The following is a 14,904-nucleotide window of genomic DNA, read 5'->3' as shown; positions in this document are numbered from 1 at the left end:
TCTATCTGAAGCATTTTCCATAAAACTCTGGAGCAATACTAATTTGAGATCCAACAGGAAAAAAAGGATAGAAACCTGGCATTTTTCTTTGTCTATATGATAATTTATCACTCTTTCTTGATCTTTTGAAACACTAAGCTGCTAATGATATACTTTTAGACCCCTTAGTGGTCAAATGAAAAGGATACACATTTACATCTTAATTACATAATTTTTTAATAAACTCATTTGGAAGGTGCTGAAGCTTTTTCAAAAATTACAGTCATATAGTAAAAACATGTGGCTTACAGATATAAAGCAGTCACATTTATGATAATGATTCTACTTTCTTAAAAATGAAAAAAAAGTTAAACTTTCATACATGAAACCCCATGACTCCTTAATACATTCTCATTTCAGATGCTTTCTTGGTAGATGGAGAACTTGACTCAGACTGTTAGTCTCACCTGCCATTTCAAAAGATAAATGTCAGACTTCTTTTCAAAACAAATTAATTAATTTATTTTTGGTTTCTTCTTATTGAAGTATAATTGGCATATAACATTGTATTAGTTTAAGGTGTACAGCATAAAGTTTTGACATTTGCATACACTGTGAAATGATCACCACGGCAAGTCTCATTACCATCTGTCACTATGCAAAGTTACAAATCTTTTTCTTCTTGTGATGAGAACTTTTAAGATTTACTTTTTTGGCAACTTGAAAATTTGTAATATAGTTTTGTCAGCTATAGTCACTGTCCTGTATCAGTTGTAATTTCTCCTCTTTCATTTCTGGTCTTATTTATTTGAACCCTCTCTCTTTTTTTCATAGTGAGTCTACCTAAAGGATTGTCCATTTTGCTTATCTTTCCAAAGGACTTGTTCTTATTTTCATTGATATTTTATGTTGTCTTTTTGGTCTCTATTTCATTTATTTCTGCTCTGACGATTATTATTTCCTTCTTTCTAATAACTTTGGGCTTTGTTTGTTCTTTTTCTCTTTCCTTTAGGTGTAAAGTTAGACTGTTTATTTGAGATTTTCCTTATTTCTTGAGGTAGGCCTATGTTTCTATGAACTTTGAACTTCCCTCTTAAAACTGCTTTTGCTCCATCCCATAGATTTGGTATATTTCCTTTTGCATTTGCCTCAGGGTATTTCTTTAAATTTCTTCTTTGATTTCCTCATTGACCCATTGGTTGTTCAGTAGTAGGTTGTTTAATCTCCACATATTTTTACCGATTCTTTCTTCTGCTTTTTCTAGTCTTCTGTTGAACTCCTTTAGTGTATTTTTAAGTTCAGTTATTATAATCTTCAGCTCTTTAGTTTCTGTTTGGTACTTATATTTTCTGTCTCTTTTGAAGTTCTCCCTGTATTCATCCATTCTTCTGAGTTCAGTGAGCATTTTTTGACCATTACTTTGAAATATTTATCAGGTAAATTCCTTATCTCCATTTCATTGAGATATTTTTTCCTGTGTTTTTTTTTACTTCTCCTTTCATTTGGAACCTATTCCCCTATCTCCTCATTTTGCTTGACTCTGTGTTTGTTTCTGTGTGTTAGGTGAAACAGCTAATTCTCCCAGTCTTGCAGGAGTGGCAAGAAAAAAAAAATTAAAATAACAGGAATAAAACATTTTAGAATAATAATAACAGAAATAAGATAAAAAGTTTATAATGGGAATTGCAAAGTTAAACCATTAATACTAATTTGAAATTCCTAAAGCCCAGTAGCTGTTTCATTCTATTTTTTTTAATTTTTGGCTGCATTGGGTCTTCATTGCTATGTGCAGGCTTTCTCTAGTTGCGGCAAGCGAGGGCTACTCTTCATTGTGGTGTGCGGGCTTATTGCGGTGGCTTCTCTTGTTGTGGAGCACGGGCTGTAGGTGCACAGGCTTCAGTAGTTGTGGCACGTGGGCTCAGTAGTTGTGGCTCATGGGCTCAGTAGTTGTGGCTCACGGGCTCAGTAGTTGTGGCTCATGGGCTCTAGAGCACAGGCTCAGTAGTTGTGGTGCACGGGCTTCATTGCTCCGCAGCACGTGGGATCTTCCTGGACCAGGGCTCGAACCCGTGTCCCCTGCATTGGCAGGTAGATTCTTAACCACTGGGCCACCAGGGAAGTCCCTCATTCTATTTTTAAATTCAACAATCTGCCTCCATCAGAGTAGTGATAAAGAGGAAAAAATTAATATTAAGATTTTGATAGAGTGGATCACTTCTAGCTGCATGGTCTGGACAACAGAGATGCCATAAGAAAACCACAACTGTGATGTTTGTCACTCCATGAATGATCACATGTATTCCCTCTTTGTACTGTACAAATCTCTGATAATGGATTTTGCCAGGTTGAGGTCAGAAACACTGATGACTCTAGTGTAGAGACAGAGACAACAGAAGGGGAGGGTAAGGCAAACTAAGGGAGGTTACCAGCACCTGGGGAGTTGGAGTACCAGCACTGTACAAGATGCCTGAGCTGTCATGATAACCCCTACTCTCTTAGACTACTACATGGGCATTAACAGTTTCACTTGCCAAAAGGACAGGGAAAGTATCTGTTTTGTTCATTGGTTTTTCCCATGCGCATAAAATAGTATCTGACATGTAGTACATGCTCAATAAAAATCTCTTCGATATAATAAATTGTAATTTAAGAGATAAAAATTAAAAGAATGCCAAAGTGTTTCTTGAGAGAAGAGAAAAATGCTGATTTGCTTTCTAAGTTTGGTAAGTTTTAGAACAAATGGAAACAATCATCTGACCAAATGCTCCCATTTTATAGATGAGAAAATAGAAGTCCTGGTATATAGCAAATCTGCAACTAGAATCCAAAACTATCTCTGATTTTAAGGTATCTAAAGTGACAAAAAGCTATTCATCATACACAATGAGAATAAAATACAGCATGGCTAAATTTGAAGTGCACAATGTATAAGTCCACATAAAAATAATAAAATGAAAATTCTGTGTGCATTAATCACCTATTTTAGTCTGTAATCTATTGCCACTGGTGTGATATTAGATTTTAAATATTATTTGTTAATGTCTTAAAATCATGACCCAGTGGTTAGAACTCTGTGCTTTCACTGCGAAGGGAACGGGTTCAATTCCTAGTCAGGGAACTAAGGTCCTGCAAGCCACGCAGCATGGCCAAAAAAAAAAAAAAAAAAGAATCACTTTGGTTAGTTGGATATAAGTAAATCAATTCTGAATATCCCATTACTGGTCCCAGTTGTTTAGCATATGAATTGAGCACAGAAATATAACCATTGGAAAATAAATATTTCTGTAATTAAATAGAAGTTTATATCTCTGATGATCATTATGTCTGGAAAATATAAGCTTCAGCAAAGTTTAATCTACATGATTTTCTGATTTAACCACTAACACATTTCTTTCATTCCTAATTTAATTTCAGTAGTCAAAAATTCAAAGCCAGTTAAATAATTCAGCTACATTAAAGCCCTTTAATATTCAGTGTTACCTAAAAATTAAAATGGTTAAATATCATTTCCTAGAAAAATAATTTTTGTCCTTTAATAGTTTAAAGGTTTAATAGTTTAATAGTTTAATCCATCAGCTTTTTGGATAATTCATATTTACCATTTTACATAAATTGACCATTAGTTTTTATTAACAGTAGTCTTGGGATACCAAGAGTTACATGTTAGAATCACACACACACACACACACACACATAAATGTTGAGTTTAACTCAGGGTATTAAATAATGCAAAATAATTGATGTCTAAATAGCCACTTATGTAACAAGTCATGATTTTCACATTTATTTCAGGAACAAATTTTTATAATAGTCAACATTAGGAACAACAATTATAACTTTCCTCAATTATCCTTCTGCTGTCACTTCAATGCTAAAATTTAATGACAGTTACCCACTAAGATCTCATGACATAATGTATCATTCTGTTTTGCCAGTGGTTCTCAGCATTGGCCGCACATTGAAATCACCTGGGGAACTTTAAAAGCCTACCAGTGCTGAGGGCCCACCCACAGAAATTCTGATTTAATTGGTCTGAGTGTAGCCAGTGTCTCTAATATTCAGCAAAGTTTGAGAACCACTAGCTAGTGCAGTACAAGCAGTCTTACGAGATCTATGTTCAGTTCAGCCAATGAAGTCCTGTAGGTTTTTTTTGTTTTTTTTTTTAACAATTACCTTTCACGGTTTAAAGAGATCTGGCCTCTGGTCCTAGATTATCTGGATAATTGCATCAACTCATCACTCCCCTTAGCTATAAAAGCATGAGAACTATTACTTATTTCTACAGTCCGTTACACTATCATTCCCGTGAAAAATTCCATATCTTTTTTAAAGAGAGCACAATAATTTATCTGTGAAGTGAAATAACACTAGCAGATCATTAACTTTGTACAATGAATGCATCAAGCAGCTGTTACTTAGAAAATAGAACATCTGTTAAATGCCACTGGAGTCACTATTCACTGTCATTATAGTTATAGCTATAATTTCTGTTCTGCATATTCTGCTTTCATGAAATTCTTTTTTAATAGGCAATGCATTATTAATAAAAAGTCAATACACATTGGTATAAAATCCACTATTTAATGTTTTATATTCTTTTAAAATTTATCATTATATTATTCCATCACATTAGCCTAATAATAAAATATGTTCAAATCCTTGGACCATGGCAGAGTAATGTAGGACCTGAAAAAGCAATTAGTATCATGTTTTATCACATTTAAGACATATTAGGGCTTCCCTGGTGGTGCAGTGGTTGGGAGTCCGCCTGACAATGCAGGGGACACGGGTTCGTGCCCCGGTCCGGGAGGATCCCACATGCCGCAGAGCGGCTGGGTCCGTGAGCCATGGCCGCTGAGCCTGTGCGTCCGGAGCCTGTGCTCCGCAACGGGAGAGACCGCAACAGTGAGAGGCCCGCGTACCGCAAAAAAAAAAAAAAAAAAAAAAGACATTAGATTGAATGATACTGTTGATTTAATTACAGCTATTGTGGATCAAAAGAAACAACACCACTTTAAATGTGAACATATATTGTACGTTTTATCTCAATTTCAGAGACCTTAATATGTGACAAATGCACATCTTAGAATTGCAGTAATGTGGTAAATTTGTTCACTTTCTTCCCGTGAATATGTTTTGTAGCTAAAGGTGAAAACTCTCTCCCATTTCTGATGACCAGAAATGGTATAATATTTATGCAGACTGACTGAAGGCAGAATTCACTTGGTGAGGGTAACCTTTTAAAATACCTTTTTTGGGTGTGTTAGTTAACTCTTCATCCATATAGTGGGAACTTGCACAAGAGATAAAGAAAGATCAAATAAACAGGAATTTTGTAGCATCCTAGTAAAGGATGGAAAATATATGGAAATGGTGTTATGGCACACATTTGACTAAAGGTGGGACTGAGGGAAGATAGAATCTATGGGACAGGGGACACCTAAGAGATAAAAAAAGGGGAGAGGGATGTATTGGGCAATTGGGATCGACATGTATACACTGATGTGTATAAAATTGATGACTAATAAGAACCTGCTGTATAAAAAAATAAATAAAATTCAAAAATTCAAAAAAAAGAATTCATAAAAAAAGGGGAGAGGGTGGGAATAATAGGAAATCAGATTGAGAAGTTATCCTAAGAATATAAATCCATAAGAAATTCCAGGAGAATTTGTGGAAAGCATTGGACCTCTGAAAATGTGAAATGGGTGAAAGAGAGGGTCAAGCTCAAGTGAGTTTTGTTTCTCTGCCCCTGTTGGAAAATATCTGTGGATGTGTTCCTATGGGACCAGATAATTAATCCAACATTTTTTACTATTTTACCTTTAAATCAATTAAAGATGTTTCCATCACATAATTTTATGATCAACAGAGACTGACAGAACAGGTTTTTCCAGCCTACTACCTCATCAGTGAAGAGAGTTGATGAAGCTGATGGTGGAATCCTGAACCTCTCATGCCATTTAAAATTAGACTCAAGTGATTTAACTTATAGGTATGAGGGATGAATCAGAATGTAGTTTCCATCCTTCACATGAACACATGGGTGGGTGTCTTAATTAGGAGAAATTAACCTATGCTATCCATTTCTTTTCTTATAAGAAAATTGTTCTAGCATTTAAAAAATTGCTATGGCTACGAAAAAGTAGAGAGCAAATTTGTTTCTTTAAAATCATAGAGGTTAGTGTTTAATATTTCAACTATTTATTCTGGAGATATCAAATGTTACAAATTAAAGATATGGAAAATAAAGAAAAATGTTAGATTTTGTGGCAATTGATATTTACATTGAGTTATACTCTTTTTTTTCCTCTAAGATTTTTATTTATGTATTTTTTTACATCTTTATTGGAGTATAATTGCTTTACAATGGTGTGTTAGTTTCTGCTTGATCACAAAGGGAATCAGTTATACATATGTTCCCATATCTCTTCCCTCTTGTGTCTCCCTCCCTCCCACCCTTCCTATCCCACCCCTCTAGGTAGTCACAAACCACTGAGCTGATCTCCCTGTGTTATGCGGCTGCTTCCCACTAGCTACCTATTTTACGTTTGGTAGTGTATATATGTCCATGCCACTCTCTCACTTTGTCACAGCTTACCCTTCCCCCTCCCCATATCCTCAAGTCCATTCTGTAGTAGGTCTGTGTCTTTATTCCTGTCTTACCCCTAGGTTCTCTTATCTGACATTTTTTTTTCCTGTATCATAAAACCCCAGAGCACCAAGTAGATAGTTCGCATTAAGCTGCTGTTGAAACTCCTGTAACTAGACTTATGTCCATGTCATAGGTCAAAATAAAACTGTCCATAATTTTGCTTTTAATTCAACCTTAAAATTGATCCTAGAATCTGTCACACTACTGCATGATTGAAAAAACTAAGAGAGCTGATTTACAATTTATTCAATTTAATCATTGAATTTAAACTTGCCCATTCAGAAGGGTAGACCTTCCTAAACCCTCTCCAACCCTCACCTCATAAGGCAACAGAAGAAACCATGTGTGCTGAGGATTGAATGCCTTTTAAGAGGAAGAAGTGTATTTTCAATTCTTTCTCCCCATCTCACCAACCCCATAAATAAGTCTACCTTTCTTAAAGAGGTAAGGGTATAGAGAGAATGACCAACACAGTAGCTGTAGTTTAATTCAGTAATTCAGTTCTCAATACATCTGCAAGTATAGACATTCTTCTGTTAAGGGAGACTTTTAGAGCATGGAAAAATGGTTCCTTGACATCATAAAAATATATGTTTTTAGTTTCCAGTGAGTACCCCATATTCCCCTTTTGGTGGCTTTTGATTCCAACCTTCGTACTTTCTCATCATTTTATACTTTGTCTTTAGTCAGTCTAAACCATCCAGTCCTTTATGGTAAACTCTGGTTTCAAGTATCACCTCTCCCTTGAAGCCATTCATGCTTATCCCAGCCATGAATTATCTTTTCCTCAAAATTATGTTCTTTCTAATATGATATCAAATTGTTTGCTTGTGTTTCAACTTTTCTCTGCAGCTACACTTTAGGTAGCATTAGAGCAAGGTATGCAGAGACTGCCTCCTTCCTTATCTCTGGCAGTGAATGGCACAGTGCAGAGTGGGTATTAAGCATCTAATGTACATTGACTCATTGAAATTTAAGTAAGATCTTCACAGAGCAAGATCAGAATATTTTTGAAAATCTAAGATCCTATTATTTGTAAGCCATGCCATTAGTTAAAAATGCTTTTGTGGGGGGCTTCCCTGGTGGCACAGCGGTTGAGAATCTGCCTGCTAATGCAGGGGACACGGGTTCGAGCCCTGGTCTGGGAGGATCCCACATGCTGCGGAGCAACTTGGCCTGTGAGCCACAACTACTGAGCCTGCGCGTCTGGAGCCTGTGCTCCGCAACAAGAGAGGCCGCGATAGTGAGAGGCCTGCGCACCGCAATGAAAAGTGGCCCCCACTTGCCACAACTAGAGAAAGCCCTCTCACAGAAATGAAGACCCAACACAGCAAAAATAAATTAATTAATTAATAAACTCCTACCCCCAACATCTTCTTTAAAAAAAAAATGCTTTTGTGGGGGAAAATAAAAAATCCATTAAACGAGCACAATATTTTTCCTAACCAAAAAATAGCATTTATACAAATGATTCAACCACTTTATTCTTGAATACCACATGTAAAGGTTTGACTTTATGTCTTTTTACAGTAGGAGTGTAAATTTTCTCCTGATTCACTTTTGGCCATAAACGGTTATAAACTACCACAATGAGCACTGTTTTTTTTCAAGCTCATGTTCATCATGGTGTTAACTTCACCATGTTTGAGTTTTATCTTACAACATTGAAAAACATAAAATGAAACCAGAAATTAGTCATTTCCTGTTTGCTTTTTCTTATTAACTGAATGAAGTATCACTGGACATTAAACATTTTCTCTTGAAAATTAGCTGGAGAATTTGGGTAGATTTTAATGAATAATAGTTGTTTGTGACCCATTAACTGTTTGCAACAATATTTCCTAAATTCAAAACTTCTCTGATCTCTTCTGAGATTTGGAAATTTCCACTGCCTTTTTTTTTTTTTTTTTGCGGTACGCGGGCCTCTCACTGCCATGGCCTCTCCCGTTGCAGAGCACAGGCTCCGGACGGGCAGGCTCAGCGGCCATAGCTCACGGGCCCAGCCGCTCCGCGGCATGTGGGATCCTCCCGGACCAGGGCACGAACCCGTGTCCCCTGCATCGGCAGGCAGACTCCCAACCACCGCGCCACCAGGGAAGCCCTCCACTGCCTTTAATCGCATTGCCTGGCTTAGAAGGGACAAATGTCTGTGTATGCAACAAATTTCTGTATCAAAGCTTAAACATAGCATCATCTTTCTGAAGATATTTTAAGAGATAGTGATCCAAATATAAATTAAGCTTTAACTTCTTTAACTTTGTGAGGTGTTACCTTTATGAGTAAATGAACTATAGTGACAAGGCACTAGTCTGGAATATAGGAAGTAGGAAATGCTCATTTACATATATTTTCATATTTTTGTCATACTCAAATATAAGTTTTATAAAGGTAAGGACTTTGTGTCTCTATCATTTTATCCACAGTGCCTAGAATAGTGGCTACCACGTATGGTTGTAAAGATTGTATACTACACAAGGGTGCAGACAAAGGGAATGAAAGGGCTGGAATCTAGCCCATGAGCACTCACAAGTCAAACTGCAGAAGGGCTTTTTCCACCCAAAGATGGCATTTCTCATAATTTCCTAAAAGACACTAGGTAAAATCACCTATATCCCTGCTGTAATAGTGACCTATTTAGCAGGAGCTCAGTAACATTTGTGATTAATACATGAAGGAATTCCTTTTATGAATTGCTAAGCTCACTCATGTGCAACAGATGACACCTACATTACAAATAGCCCTTTGCATGGTAGCTGATAAGTTCATTTAGCATTAATTACCTTAATTTCAGATATTTTTTATTTTGAAAAAGAAAAACACAAAGAAAAGCATATATTAGAATTGAAGAAACAGTGATTGTGTTTTGTATAGAAATTATTTTATACCATCTTTTAACCTCATTTATTCCCCTGCTTATTTGATAGCCAAAGCAAAAGCAAAATGTGTATATGTGTGTGTGTGTATTTATATATATTTTGAGTAGACCAGGACCTGAGAGTATGGAGGAAAGGCAGCCATAAGAGTTATTTCTGTATACTACAAAGATAGGAATGCACCTTGAGAACATATAGGACTAAGGATGTATGCTGGCCTCATAGAGACCATCTTCCTGTCGTTTACTTGGACCACTTCTCTTATTCTCTGTACATATATTTCATTTGCCTCTTTGCAAAAGGTCTCCCTCCACTTCTTGTCATTGCTGTTCCCCAGTGATTTTGTCTTACTATGGCTTTGACTTGCTGCAGTAAAGACATCAGCTCCATTTCAAACGACTTCTCAGCTGGGGTATTACCATAGTCTCTGTATCTCTCAGTTAAGCTTCTTGAGAGAGTATCTCTTTGGCTCAGACTTATCCACCAGGGAAAGTCCAACAGCTGTATGTGGGTGAGGGAGGGATCGGGGGCAGAGGCAGGGAAATGCAAGATGGTCACGTGGTCTGCCATGACATGTCACAAGAAAAGGTGTACGTAGAGCTGACAGTAAAGTTTATACTAGGATCAGTTTTCCATCAACTCTGTACATAATTTCTAATATTAAATGTGCTTATTTTCAGGTTTGAAAATCAAGTCTTAGGAAGTGCTGGTGCTCTCTTAGGGGATTTTAATAGTATCTCTTTAATTTACTTCTAACTGAAATTAAGCATTTTTTCAATTATGAGTGTGAGCAACAAACCCCAGCAGTATCAGTAGTTCCTGTGGCTTTGCCAGCAGTCACAGATAAAATTATGACAGATAATTTTATATCACATTCTAGTCATTGAATATAATTCAAAACACTAGTGGTGCTAATCACTACTTTGAAATTATCCTAAAGGTTTGTTGCTAGATCATTGTAGTTATACATGTTACAAAATAAAACATGTATTACTATCTCACAAATTTTAAAAATATATTTTGTACATTTTATTTAAGTATAATTGTTTTTAATTTTAAATTCATTGCATTTAATTTTATCCTTTTAAAAACATTATTATGAGAAAGGATACTTAAGTTTCACCAGGTGCCAAACGGGTTTGTGGCACCAAAAATTTGAAAGTACCTGCAGTAGAAATACAAGAGTGCAATAATTGCTGAATTTTCTAAAAGCAGTTGCTTAGCCACATAGCACAGGGAGATCAGCTCGGTGCTTTGTGACTGTGACCACCTGGAGGGGTGGGATGGGGAGGGTGGGAGGGAGATGCAGGAGGGAGGAGATATGGAGATGTATGTATATGTATAGCTGATTCACTTTGTTATAGAGCAGAAACTAGCACACCATTGTAAAACAATTATATTCCAATGAAGATGTTAAAAAAAATAAAATTAAAATACGGTAAATAAGTAAATAAATAAATAAAAGCAGTTGCTTATTTGTGGATGGGTTCTCTGAGATCTACCTTTAGCCAATACATATACAAATTAAGTAAATATGAATATGTTTAGATGGACAGTATGTATGTTTATTATTAAATATGTGCAATCATAAATAAATAAGTCAATCATGTTTATGTATGCATACATATTCATATATACCCAGTAACGAAACTACAGTGTATATGGTATGATTTTCATCATTCCTAAAGACATGGTTGAAAGTTTAAACCCTTGAAAAATCTTACCATAGTAACTGGACGCATAGCCATTTCAAAAGCTTAAGTCTTTTAAGTCTTAAGATGACAGTACTGAAAGCTCAAATGCTGTTCTTTTCACAGGCTACTCAGAAAGAGATTGAGAAACAGAAGGTTCACCTAAAGAGCATTACAGAGCTAGGAGAGGCCTTGAAAGCAGTTTTGGGCAAGAAGGAGACCTTGGTGGAAGATAAACTGAGTCTTCTGAATAGTAACTGGATAGCTGTCACTTCCCGGGCAGAAGAGTGGTTAAACCTTTTGTTGGTAAGAGAAGAGGCTGGGAGATTTTCAGCCCCTCTCCATCATGAGAAAGAAATTATATAAGCTTTAAATAATAGTATTTATGTTAGCAAATTCTTCAACTCCACATAAATGTTGGCCCTTATTTCAATATCTATTTCTATAGTGTAAGATATTTTTTGCATGTTTGTATTATATTCTATATGGAGATTGCACCTAAAAGTAATTTGAATGATACTACATTTTTTGTCTTTTAAAATTGTACAAAGTAGGACAAATATTTTAAAATATTGCCTAACTAATACTATGTCATGGTATGTCTCTAAAATTAAGGAATACCAGAAACACATGGAAACCTTTGACCAGAATGTGGATCACATCACAAACTGGATCATTCAGGCTGATACACTTTTGGATGAATCTGAGAAAAAGAAACCACAGCAAAAAGAAGACGTGCTTAAGGTAGCAAATAAACTATTATGAAAAGTAATTTTCACACTGTGCAACAGTTATATCAATCATCTTTGTCCTAAAAGATACAAAGGACTTCTTAATAAGAGTGAAAAAAGTCTTCCTCTCTTCCTTCTCCCCCTCCTTCCTTCCTTTCCTTTCTCCTTTAATGCCTTCTTTCCTTCCCTCCCTACTTCTTTAATTCAAATGGGAGTTCATGACTTTGAAGAGCTCTGTGATCTGGATATCTGTCCATATCGACCTCTCAGCTAATTACACGCAACTTAAAATCTGATGAGAAAAGGATCCCCGGATTTATTTTGGTGTTATATTGCAAATTCATGCCCATTTTAATAGTAATACTATATTCTTGTACCTAACACAAAGATTAGTTTCTCAGCATCGTTCACAGACCGTGTGAGTAAACAATGGGAGTCCAATCTATGGACATTTTGCCTATGCGATGTCTAAATCTTAGTAATTAGTAACAATACTGAGCTTATATAAAACTGAATTTTTCATTCTTAACTATATGTAAACTAAACATGGCTTCGTGTTCTCTCTTTTTTGTATTGAAACCGATTATTAGGACATCCTAAGCTGTCTTTCTCAATGGCAACTTAGTCTTTACTTTAAAAAAAAAAAAAGGTTCCTGTAAAAGGATATGAGGGGTATAATGTGCAAATGTAACTTACTGACACTATAATATCTCTATTTGATGACAGTTTTTTCAGTTAAATAGGAAGAATTGCATTTGAAGAAGTCTCATATAAATTAAACAATGCCTTACTTTGTTTTGTTGAAATTTTCAACAGTTTTGACTAGTGGATTACTATTTAAAGAATGCTTAAAAATTGTAGTTTCTGTCTATACAATTCATTTGTTTATTTTTATGAAATTCATATTTTCTAAGGATTACAATTCCTTTTTAATGAACAACTATAAGTGTATTTCAGGCTGTCCCCCAGAAATATTTACCCTATTGTCTGTACCTTATTTTACTCTTCCTTCTCCTTTGATGTGTAGGTAAGGGATGTTCCTTCAGGGTCTTTGGAAAAATAGGAACTGAGTAATTTCACTTACAGCCTCTCCAACCCCTTGAGTCAGACAGAGCTTTCCTCAATCCCTCTGTCTGTGACACAGAATTCCTGTCTGTTAGAAAATCCATTTTTTCCATGGCAATCGATATGATAAAGAAAAAGGGAACTTGTAAGTACTCGGAAGGAATAGAAAATTGTTCTTTAGCTACCTTCCTTCCTGAGCACATATTCAGGTTGTTCCACAGCTTTGAAATTCAGGAAAGATAAAATAAGACTAAATATAAAACACTACGATTGTTGCCAGCAACATAGAAAAGTTGTTTTCCATAGAAAAGGAAAACATCCCTTGTCCTTCTTCAGACTAAGGAAATACTTTCAATAAACATATATCAAACGTAACCAAGGACAGTGACCTATTTTCCTGAGGTCACACACATTCTCACTCTACTCCTATTTTATGGAAGTTGGCTTTTTACTCCCTCCATGTGCTCTTTCTCTTTCTCTCTCTTTCTCTCCCCCTCTCCCTCGCTCTTTCTTTTGCTTTCTCACTCTTTCGCTCTCTTTCAACTTCCATTTAATTACTAACTTTAAGCCCTGTCTCTTGCTCACGGAATATAGCGTTTAAAGGCTGAAATGAATGACATACGCCCAAAGGTGGACTCCACGCGTGACCAAGCAGCAAACTTGATGGCAAACCGCGGCGACCACTGCAGGAAAGTAATAGAGCCCAAAATCTCAGAGCTCAACCATCGATTTGCAGCCATTTCTCACAGAATTAAGACTGGAAAGGTAGGAAGATCTGCTCCAAGGTGGAAACTAGTGATAAATGATCTCTTGCGAAGGTTGTGCAGTACCCTGAAGGGGGCAAGCAACCCTCACAGCAAGGTTTTCAAAAGGAAAATGAAGGCCAAAATGTATTTGAGGAAATTTTACCATTGAATCTCATGGGAGATCAATCTCTCTCCCTTTTTCCCTCCCTACCCCCTGTATCCTTCTCTCTCTGTCATTTTGTTTTCCATGGCACAGCTTGTCTAGAACTGCATTCTGCACTGGTTTACATATGTACTTTCAGGGGTAACCTGCAGCACAGTAACAAATAGCATGCTGCAGGCCAACAACAGCAACAACAAAAAAGCACAAAAGACATAATCTAAAGAAAGCACTAACGACATATTTTGCCAAATATAATATTGCTTATGTGTGATATGGAAGAAATATCCAAAATGAGGTCTTGTACATCTCCTGCATGATGTAGGGTTTCTGTATATCTTTGCTGGTTGTGCATATGTGTGTATGTGTGTGTATTTTAACTTGCTCTTGCTAGTTGCCGATACTTACTGTGATAAAGTCTATTAGATTATAATGACATGCAAACCATGAAGACAAATAATTGCAAAGCTTGTATATCCTAATTTTTGTAATTTTATATGTCTATTTATACTTATTCTATTTAATGAAGAACCAGGGTATATGGAACGTTTGCATGATAACCCTTTATATTTGTGTAACATTTAATGAAGGCAAAAATCTTATCTAATAGGTAGCTTGCAAAAATATATAAACACAGTATTATCGAATTCGAACTCTTTGGGGAGTATCAAAATGCAAGGAATTACCTCCCAAATTTATAAAATGTAGTTTGACACATTTTTCAATGTATATGATATGCTTTCAAATACAAAAATCTATGTAAGAGAAATATATGTGTTTGCATATACAGATAATTGCTAGAAATAATCTTAAATGAGAATAACATTATTGAAATATTTGTGAGAAAATGCAATGTGTCAGGTAAGTTTTGATTCCTGGAAAAATAGGAGAATACATTTGAAAAATTATTTTGGTAATTATGGACACCCAATAATAGCATGGTTTACATCTTCTAAGGCATTACTTTGTATCACTGTTATATATAATAGTACATATATAAAGGA

At 35.8% G+C, this 14,904-nt stretch overlaps 1 protein-coding gene across 3 annotated transcripts in view; it reads left to right on the top strand.

Annotated features, from left to right (window-relative positions):
• DMD (dystrophin) overlaps window positions 1-14,904 on the top strand; it is a gene marked incomplete at both ends in the record, with an annotated part of 2,093,893 nt that overhangs the window by 841,073 nt on the left and 1,237,916 nt on the right. For all 3 annotated transcript variants that reach the window (XM_079728248.1, XM_079728247.1, XM_079728246.1), the window contains 3 exons: window positions 11,325-11,504; window positions 11,814-11,942; window positions 13,589-13,759. In XM_079728248.1, coding sequence (XP_079584374.1) covers window positions 11,325-11,504; window positions 11,814-11,942; window positions 13,589-13,759 — 480 coding nt within the window. The remainder of the gene's footprint in view (window positions 1-11,324; window positions 11,505-11,813; window positions 11,943-13,588; window positions 13,760-14,904) is intronic.

The sequence above is a fragment of the Hyperoodon ampullatus genome (assembly GCF_949752795.1).
Source record: "Hyperoodon ampullatus genome assembly, chromosome: X".
Classification (NCBI taxonomy): Eukaryota; Metazoa; Chordata; class Mammalia; order Artiodactyla; family Ziphiidae; genus Hyperoodon; species Hyperoodon ampullatus.
The sequence above is the reverse complement of the archived record's forward strand: the minus strand, read 5'-3'. Positions and strand labels throughout refer to the sequence as shown.